This window comes from Spinacia oleracea, chromosome 3 (assembly GCF_020520425.1).
Source record: "Spinacia oleracea cultivar Varoflay chromosome 3, BTI_SOV_V1, whole genome shotgun sequence".
Classification (NCBI taxonomy): Eukaryota; Viridiplantae; Streptophyta; class Magnoliopsida; order Caryophyllales; family Amaranthaceae; genus Spinacia; species Spinacia oleracea.
Genome location: NC_079489.1, coordinates 57,097,968 through 57,109,042, shown reverse-complemented (window position 1 = coordinate 57,109,042; position 11,075 = coordinate 57,097,968). Strand labels below are relative to the sequence as shown.

The following is an 11,075-nucleotide window of genomic DNA, read 5'->3' as shown; positions in this document are numbered from 1 at the left end:
GACTGAGCAAGGTGGATGCTTGCGGTGGTGGCTGACGACAAACAGACCGGGAGTTAGGAGGGGGAAAAACGAAACAGGGGTAAACGACGAGAGGGGAGGGGAGGAGGAGATTACCGGCGACGGAGGGGCGGTGTTGCGGCTGCGTGGCGGCGGCGACGAATGGTGGTTGCTGCGCGAATCAGAAACGAAAGAGAAGAGCAAGGACGAAAAAATATTATGAGAAAGGGAAGCAAAACAACAAGAATCAATGAAAGAGAAAGAGAGGACGAAGGAGAAGGAAAACGAAACAGAAGGAGAGCAAGGTTTACCAGCGGTGAGGAGGTCCGGCGGTGGTGGAGGCTGAGCAGTGGCAGCACGGGAGGCAGCGTGAGGGAGAAGACAATTTTGAGGGTTTTGAACTTTCACCCGAATTGCTGAAGGAGGAGAGGGGTTTGATGTTTTGTGTTTTACGTGGAAAGGATTATGGATTATGGTTTTATAATATTGGGCTTTACCCAATTGGACTAGACTTAGGAATTTAGTTTCAGGATTCGAATCCAAAACCGAATAGGATCGTTTTCTAAATTAGATCAGTTTTCGTAATTCGATTTCTTTTCAACTTAAAATTCTAAAATTATTTTGATTTCACAAATCATTAAAAATATTCAAAATGTAATAAAATAAATATACGTTAATTATATATTTATTTCTAAAATTCGTAAATTCTTATTTAAATATATTAAATATACGTTAAAATATATAAATAACGTTTATAAATTTACGGGAGATTACAATCTACCCCTCTTAAAAGAAGTTTCGTCCCGAAACTTGACACGAAAATTCACATATTTTTCCAAACGTTTCAACTTATTCTTACTGGAGAAGTACTTTGTGCCACTCATGTGCACTCTTTTGCCAACTTAAAGTTACTTGTAATATTCACGAACACATTTCCTTATGCGGAGAATGTATTTACTTGCATCAACATGTATAAGTTGCTAAAAATAAGCATAAAATGCATAAAGATACCATAAAAATAGGTAAAAAGCGCGAATTTCTATCGTATTTTACCCCCCTTAAAGAAAAAGAATTACGCCTCGTAACTCACCTCAGAAAATAACTCTGGATACTTGATCTTCATTTCAGCTTCGGCTTCCCACGTTGCCTCTTCGGACTCGTGGTTCGACCAAAGCACTTTCACTATGTTGACGTCCTTATTGCGTGTACTACGCACCTTCCTATCAAGGATTTTCACAGGCCTTTCCTCGTATGTGAGGCTACTATCAATCTGGATTCTCTCAGGCTCTAAGATATGACGCTCATCAGGGATATAGCGCTTTAGTTGGGAAATGTGAAACACGTCGTGCATCTTTTCGAACTTCATTGGCAAGGCTAACTTGTATGCTACTTTCCCTATTCGTTGCAGAATCTCATATGGGCCTACATATTTGGCACTTAGCTTGCCCTTTTTCCCAAATCTCATCACACCCTTGGTTGGTGATACTTTCAAGAACACTTTATCACCTACTGCAAACTCATCATCTCTTCTTTTCAAATCAGCATAACTCTTTTGCCTATCCTGGGCAGCCTGAATTCTAGCCTGAATCATCTTTACATTCCTGACAGTCTCCTCAATGAATTTCAATCCCAAGACTATGTTTTCACTGAAATCCAGCAGGTGGGACTTCTACACTTTCTCCCATATAGTGCCTCAAAAGGTGTCATCTTAATGCTTGCATGGTAACTATTGTTGTATGAAAATTCGATCAAGTCTAGATGGTCTTCCCAACTACCCTTAAAGTCAATAGGACAAGCCCTCAACATATCTTCCATCGTCTGATTAGTTCTCTCTGTCTGACCATCGGTAGTAGGGTGGAAAGCAGTGCTCATTTTCAATGTTGTCCCAAGGTTCAACTGGACCTTTTCCAAAATTTTGAGAGGAATCTTGAATCACGGTCTGAAATAATATCGGTTGGGACCCATGCAACCTCACTACATGCTTAATGTAAGTCTTTGCAAGCTGTTTCTTTTTCCATGTCTCTTTAATCGGAATAAACACGGTTCATTTTGTTAGACGGTCCACAATCACCCAAATAGTATCATTTCCGTTATTTGATCTAGGCAAGGCAGTAACAAAATCCATAGAAATGGAATCCCACTTAATCCATCCAGGCACTTCTAAAGGTTGAACTTTCCCCATGGGTCTTTTGTGGTCTATTTCGACTTTCTGACAGGTTAGGCATCTAGACACAAACTCAGCAACTTCCCGCTTCATATTAGGCCACCAATAGATCTGCTTAAGGTCTTTGTACAGCTTGTCACCCCCAGGGTGCACAGAATATGGAGTATTATGCCCCTCATCCATAAGACGTCTCTTGAGTTCTTCACACTTCTGCGGTATACACCATCTCCCTTTAAACCTCAAACTACCATCATCATGAATCTTGAAATCTACATCCTTCTCTTGCCCCATCTTTTCTTTGATCTTCCCTAAGTATTCATCCCCAACTTGACTTTCTTTAATCTCCTCGAATATGGACAACCCCAATGATAATACACTCAGTCTTGCTTTGGTCTCCCCAGGATTTATTATTTCCAGGCTAAATCTCTACATATCTCGGCACAACTCCTCAGGAACTACCAAGACATTCATACTATGGCTCGATTTCCTACTCAACGCATCGGCAACCACATTTGCTTTCCCCTCATGGTACTGAATGTTCAAATCATAATCCTTGATCAACTCTAACCATCTTCTTTGTCTCATGTTGAGGTCTTTCTGGGTGAAGATATATTTTAGGCTTTTGTGGTCTGTAAAGATCTTACATTTTTCCCCATAGAGGTAATGTCTCCAAATTTTCAAAGCGAAAACAATCGCATGCAGCTAGCTCTAGATCGTGGGTAGGGTAATTAGCCTCATACGGTTTCAATTGACGCGACGCATATGCAATCACCTTCCCATTTTGCTGTAACACACACCCCAAACCATTCTTCGACGCATCACTATACACCTTAAACCCTTCATTCCCATCAGGAAAGGTCAAAACAGGTGCGGAGGTTAAACGCTCTTTTAGAATTTGGAAAGCTTCCTCACATTTTTCACTCCACTCAAATTTTGATTCTTTCTTCATCAAATTGGTCATGGGTCTTGCTATCTTTGAGAAATCTCTCACAAATCTCCTATAATAACCAGCTAGGCCTAGGAAACTCCGGATATCAAACACATTCTTTGGAGTAGGCCACTCACTCACAGCTTGAATCTTGGCAGGATCCACAAAGACTCCTTCCTTTGACACATAATGACCCAAAAATGCTACCTTTTCTAGACGAAACTCACACTTAGAGAACTTTGCATACAACTGGTTCTTCCTAAGCGTCTCCAAGATAACCCTCAAATGCTCATCATGTTCCTTTTCACTCCTCGGATAGATCAGAATATCATCAATGAATACCACAACAAACTTATCTAGGAATTCGTGGAAAATCCTATTCATCAAATCCATAAATATAGCAGGTGCATTGGTTAACCGAAAAGGCATTACTGTAAACTCATAATGACCATAACGAGTCCTAAATGCAGTCTCAGGTATGTCTTTCTCGGCTACTCTCAACTGGTGATACCCCGAACGTAAATCGATCTTTGAGAACACACTTGCCCCATTCAACTGGTCAAACAGGTCATCTATCCTAGGCAAAGGATATTTGTTTTTGATGGTTACATTGTTCAACTCCCTATAATCGATACATGTCCGCATACTCCCATCTTTCTTTTTGACAAACAATACTGGAGCTCCCCATGGTGATGCACTAGGCCTAATATACCCCTTGTCGAACAATTCTTGCAATTGGGTCTTCAACTCACTCATTTTTGGAGGTGTCATTCTATAAGGTTCCTTGGATATGGGTGTCGTTCCGGGATTTAACTTTATAGTAAACTCAAGGGCTCTAGCAGGTGGTATACCGGAAATCTCACTCGGAAATACATCCATGAATTCATTTACAATTGGAACATCCTCTATCTTCACCCCAACTTCTCTACTTAAATCCTGGACACCACAGAAAAATAATTCACACCCCTTCTTGACCAACTTCCTTACTTGTATTGCAGAGATTACCCCAAAGTTTTTGGACTTCTCAAAACGCCTATATGATATCGATTTCCCAGTAGAGTTCCTTAGGCTCACTTTCTGAATCTCACAGTCTATCCTGGCCTTGTATAAACTTAGCCAATCCATACCCAGAATCACATATAGGTCCCCCAAACTAAATTCTATCAAATTAGATGGAAAAGTGCAATCTTTTATCTTCAAAGGCAAGTTCTTGAATAATTTTGTACACCTTATGGTTACACCAGTAGGCATACTAACAGGTAAATCAATTGCCTCAAAATCTACTAACTTCAAACTTTTAACAATAGAGGACGAAATAAAAGAATAAGTTGCCCCTGAATCAAACAATGTTTTAACAGGTAAGGAGTTAATAGACAAAGTACCCGAAACTACATCTGCAGAACGTTCAGCTTTATTTCTACTCATTACGAACAGTTTTCCCGGAGCCTTGTTGTTATTATTGTTCCCATTGGCAGGTTTATTTTGGTTTACCTGGTTATTTGGAGCCCCAGCAGGCTTCGAACCTTGGTTCCCTGAATGGTTAAACCCTGGTTTCCCTTGGTTACTACTCCCACTACCATTCTGCTCTCTCTTCTGCTTAGTAAAGCACTCATACTCCCTATGCCCTTTTTTATGACAGTAGTTGCAATTTACCAATTCCCCCTTACAGTCCTTCCCAGGGTGGTTGTTGTTGCACCTCTTGCAGTGGTACACTGTTAGGTTGGTTTCTGTTGTTGTAGTAATTCCCCTGGTTGTTTCTTCCCTGGAAATTACCATTCCCATTACCATTAACATTCCCATTTCTATTTCTATTCCTTTTGAAGTTCCCTTGACTTCCCCCAGCATTATACTCTTTCCTTTTATCCCCAACAACAATATTCTTCTTTTCTCTCCTGGTCTGCAGGCCATAAATATGAGCAGCTCTCCCATACACAATGTCTAAGGATGTAAAGTTTTCCCCACCTAATCCCAGTTGGATCTCATCGGTCAACCCTTGCTCAAACCTCTGAGCCTTTAGCTCCTCTGTAGCTACAACCTCATGTACAAACCTCGACAAAGCTATAAACTTGCTATAGTATTCAGCAATGGTGATATTCCCCATCCTAAGGTTGATGAATTCCTGCGCTTTTTGCTTTCTCATAAAAGGAGGATAAAACTTCCCCCTCAAGGCAAAAATAAATGAGTCCCAATTGAACCCCTCAGCAGCACTTAGTCTAGTTCCATTTTCCCTCCACCAAAGGTCGGCCTCATCTTTCAGGTAAAGGACAGCTTGGCCTACTTTCATATTCTCAGGACAGTTTACCGCCCCAAATAGTTTTTAAAACTCCCTGATCCAGTTTTCAAGGAAGGTCGGGTCTGCTTGCCCCTTAAAGTATGGTAGCTTAACTTTCGCAAGCCTTTCAAACATGTCCCCTGCAGAATCGGGGCGTTCACTTCTTTCCTAGGTTAACCTTTCCGCCAAGAGGCGAATAGCAGCAGCTAGGTCATTATTGTTGGCCATCCTAGAGCGCGACCTGCAAGTAATATATTCTACTTTAGGTTCGAAACTTCACTTAATATTATCCTAGCAATGTAATATCACACCAACATCCAGAATTCACATAAAATAAACAATCATTTACGAATGTGCAACAATTATTTACGAAGGTGATCCCCTCGATCATTTATGAATGATATACGCGTACAGGACATTCAACTGAGAAACAAGGAATAAAATTCAATCATCACGAATAATAAGGTAGAATAAAAGAAGAAAACATTCCCCTTGCGTGCCCATAAACTCTTGATCCTTTGGATAATCAATAATCTAACTTTTCTTCCTTAAAAGAATGTCAATAACAATCCTAAATATTAACACACACCTGTCCTCAAAATAAAACAAAAGGTTCTATGATATAAACATAAACTATGGTTGGGCGAATTGTCCAACATTATTCTCAAACACCACTAAATATGTAAACAAAGCTAGAGAGAGACATCATCAGACTTGTCCTTTGATTCGCTATAACCTTCTAGGGTAAATAACTCGTATTTAAGTTCATCATCCTCATCCATATCGAAATAATAAGCTTGCTTTCTTGGCCTTGAGGATCTTCGTGGACCTTGAGGTTGATGATTATCTTCCTCAGGCTCAGGCTCAGGCTCAGGCTCGGGCTCAGGCTCAGGTTCAGGTTCAAACTCAAGCTCAGGCTCAGGCTCAGGTTCAGGCTCAAACTCAAGCTCAGGCTCAGTATCACTATCAGGTCCCAAAACAGCTTGATAAATATCGACCCTAGTTTGCCCCCTAGCACGATCAAACTCACGAAGGGCTTCATCATCACTATCAGGTTCTCCTGCTCTCAAAACTAGACGCAGAATAAGTTCGTAGCTGGTGTAACTATTAATGTCAGACTCGTAATCCATTTCATTTTCGTCATCGCTCAGAACAATAGGGTTAGAGTTGCTCCCTACTCTATTTTCTTCTATGTCAGACATGATTAGTGATCTATAACAATTAAACATAGTTTCTATGTTAGTAATTAGTACTCTCACATACAGTACGATCACACAATACACAATAAGTAAGAATAAATAGCCATCACAAGCCATAGGAAAGACATAAGCAATTAGCAGGCAGAGAAAATACAATCATGTTGACATAATGCAAACGTAATGCTTCTATTCTATATGCCCTTTCCTACACTACCCGTCTCTCAAAATAATCATAATATGTCAAACATTGAAGCATTTAAAGAATAAAACAAGAATGATTTGTAAGAAATAATTTCATTAAACGAATAATTATTAAACGAATAAATAATTAACAGGTAAATAAATATATATATATATATATATATATATATATATATATATATATATATATATATATATATATATATATATATATATATATATATATATATATATTACGATACTGTAGCAGCAGCAGTAAAAAAATTTGTTTTTTTTTTATATATAATTCCCAAAATTTGAATTTATTTTCAAAAAAATGAAACACACTTAATTCACATAAACGAGAAAATATTTCAAAACACATAATCCAAGAATTGAACTAAAAATAAATTTGAACATTTCTAAATAATAACGGAAATATTTCAATTTATTTACTAGTTGTAGCTTAATTCAACGAAATTCTTTTTATGTAAATAATTAGTTAGTTAGGCGCCTAAAAATTTAAAAAATAGACACGAAAAGTCAGTAAAACCTTTAGCTCAAAAATACCACTTTGTAACACCCCGACAATTCCCTTTTTCTGAAATAACCCTTTTATAAATATAACTATAGAGAATTATCAAAGTATTATCGCCCGTGTGAAAACGTAATGGCTTATTCAGAATTTTGCAGCGGAAAACATAAAACTAACTTTTAGGTTTATAAATAATCGATTACAGATTTAATCCCAAAAATCAATCAACGAAAAGAAGGAATGTAAATAGTACGACAAGCTTAAAGTCCAAATTAACAAAACCCAAATCACTTAGCAAGACAAAATAAATACAAGCTCTCTAATCCCGATCCCAATGATGCATCATCTTCAAACCTGTAGATGGAAACGCTTATTGATCCTTAGAGACTGCTCACCAAAATGGGTCATCACAGGATCAATAAGGCATAGCCATGATCAGCACACACAAACAAAGCACGTAATCAGCAAAGCTGAGTACTACATACTAAATCAATAATAACTCTAGCATGATTCTATTAAACGAACAATCCTAACATGATACTAATAAAACATAAGTAAGGGCAGACAAAACATGTTAATTCGACGACCACACTTGACTAGACTAGGCTAGACTGGACTAAACTTTTATAACAATAATATTATTTTAAATTGAAATAGTCAATGGACCGAGTTGTCTAGCTAGAAGCTTCACTAAGGAAGACGAGGTACGGGCGCGACTCCGTAAACCCAGTCACCTGCGATATCAAGGAACTTTTGAATTAATATAGGACACGGTGATCAATCCGGTCCCAGAAAAGGCCATGGGCTACCACCATGAACCCCAACTCCTGTTTGTCCGTCACTTCAGACGTGCACAGTCTAAAGCTATTGCAACTCAGTTTCACTTTACATGATTTACAGATTAAAACTCCGTTGTGACTCAACAATCACATAAGGCATACAATCAACAATTATTTATTTTTATCTTGGAATTAAGTAAGTGATCACAAAGGTATCAATCAAGACTCATTCCAATTAAATTAAACCTTTCCTTTAATACTGATCAACCCCTCTATATGGGTATAAGGTTTCAACTTACTAAACAAGGTCCTCGGCCCTCATAATTAAAGTAGTGAAAAGCTAAAAGGGAACAACGATCAATCGATCTAAATCAATATATATATATATCAATCATCCATACTAACATGTTATAATTCTCATAACGAAACCTATGTTCAACATGTTCATCCAACAATATTAAACATGCAAATTTCAACATAACCAAGTTCATCAACGATTTCAACATGGTTTCAACAAATAACACACATCTCCAAGCACACAGGTATGTACGTACCTTGTGTAAACAAACTGATAGGCCACTTTAACACTTTCAAAAGTCGCCTAAAGAGAATTCTCCGCCTAAAACAACCAACAAATAATCTCAATCAATTTCAAATCATTCGCAACCATAATAAAGCATTCTAAATGCATCCTAAACATATTTAGAACCTTCTCCAATATCAAAACTTGAATATTTGATTTCCTAGCATCATAATTATTGAATTAGTGATTGAAATTCGTTGAAAACTCTTTGCAAACATCGTACTTTAAATTTTCAGCAATATAAACTTATTTAAAAAGTTCACCAAGGACAATCTACGTTCTTAGAACATCGAAACAATAAATTTAATAATCCACAATCGTCCTACCATGATTTACAACTATTAAAACCTTGAAATTCATACTTTAGATAATCAAAAATTAATATTTCCATGTATTTATATAAATCTGAAAATTAAATATATTATTTAAACATAATATAAATTTCTGAAATTCTAATTAAATCATAAATTCATAAATCCAATTTAAATTAAAATATAACTTAAATTAATAACATTTAAATTAGAATACTTAATTCAATTGCTTAGAGTTCAAGAAATAACCAAGAAAGAGGAGGGAGAGAGGCTAGCCGGCGGACAGGGAACGGCGGCATGTGGTCGTAAGGGCGGCGACGGCTGAGCAAGGTGGATGCTTGCGGTGGTGGCTGACGGCAAACAGACCGGGAGTTAGGAGGGGGAAAAACGAAACAAGGGTAAACGACGAGAGGGGAGAGGAGGAGGAGATTACCGGCGACGGAGGGGCAGTGTTGCGGCTGCGTGGCGGCGACGACGAATGGTGGTTGCTGCGCGAATCAGAAACGAAAGAGAAGAGCAAGGACGAAAAAATATTGTGAGAAAGGGAAGAAAAATAACAAGAATCAATGAAAGAGAAAGAGAGGACGAAGGAGAAGGAAAACGAAACAGAAGGAGAGCAAGGTTTACCAGCGGTGAGGAGGTCCGGTGGTGGTGGAGGCTGAGCAGTGGCAGCACGGGAGGCAGCGTGAGGGAGAAGACAATTTTGAGGGTTTTGAACTTTCACCCGAATTGCTGAAGGAGGAGAGGGGTTTGATGTTTTGTGTTTTACGTGGAAAGGATTATGGATTATGGTTTTATAATATTGGGCTTTACCCAATTGGACTAGACTTAGGAATTTAGTTTCAGGATTCGAATCCAAAACCGAATAGGATCGTTTTCTAAATTAGATCAGTTTTCGTAATTCGATTTCTTTTCAACTTAAAATTCTAAAATTATTTTGATTTCATAAATCATTTAAAAATATTCAAAATGTTATAAAATAAATATACGTTAATTATATATTTATTTTTAAAATTCGTAAATTCTTATTTAAATATATTAAATATACGTTAAAATATATAAATAACGTTTATAAATTTACGGGGGATTACATCCTTAAACTAGAATCAACTTTAAAGTTATGTAGCACAATAAAGTTGAGATCTTTTTAACATTAAAAGGTTTAAACTTTAAGAATTAAGCCTCCTAAGTTCAATATTCAAGTTCAATATTCAAATTCAATGTTCAAGTTCAATTCCAATAACCAAAATCTAAGATACTTTATGATGAGCTACTCATCCTAAAGTGGAGATTTTTAGAGAATTGAATCAGTGTTGGACGCACTTATCATTAAGTGGTCGTTTGGCGTTCGGATCTCAAATGCAATAATACAATTTCAATACCGCATTTCAATACCGCACATTTCAATAACGCACATTTCAATAACGCACATTTCAATATCGCACCTTTATTCTTGCAATTTCAATTCCGCACTCTTTACTCACCTTATTTCAATGTGATGTGGTTTTGTACGCATTTCAATATTTCCTTTAATTACTTATTGTGATGATGCTTTACTTGTTTATCGCTTTCATCACCTCACATACTAAATTCAACAACATACAAAAGGTTACATCACGCTTAACAAAGATAATTCTTGGACAAACCGGCCTTAGGTTCCTTTAATTAACTTTAAAGCAAAATGACCAAATACAAGTAGCAATTTCTATGTTCTAAAATGCATGCTCCAACCAACCTAGTGTCATGATTAGGATTATTCGAAAATGATCCTTGTCTTGCATTCGAATGTACTTCTAAAGCACGCAAAATAAGCATCTCGTTCCCTTGCCCGAATCTCACCTATTCGGTTTCTAAGATTCAATGCCTTATCCACAAGAGTCAACTTTGGTCTTTCCAAACCGGACCCTTAAATATTGTTTGGTGGCAACTCCTTCGAAATTCAAAATCTACAAAACCCGTAGGGGAATTCAAAAACCACTATGATACGGGAAGGTACAAAAAAAGAACCCCCCTACACTACTGTTTTTGCTCTTTTAAACTCCCCCTATTTTAGCTGAAAATAGGGGTATTAATAGGGAAATTAGGACGGTTCCATTACTCAGCAGGAGCGCATGGCGCAGGAGGTGC

At 37.6% G+C, this 11,075-nt stretch overlaps 1 protein-coding gene across 1 annotated transcript; it reads right to left on the bottom strand.

The window, feature by feature from the left end:
* Positions 1 to 6,053: 6,053 nt before the first annotated feature.
* Positions 6,054 to 6,563, bottom strand: LOC110783833 (uncharacterized). Its single transcript, XM_021988217.1, has one exon. It carries the CDS (start codon positions 6,561 to 6,563, stop codon positions 6,054 to 6,056), a length of 510 nt encoding a protein of 169 aa, XP_021843909.1.
* Positions 6,564 to 11,075: the final 4,512 nt, after the last annotated feature.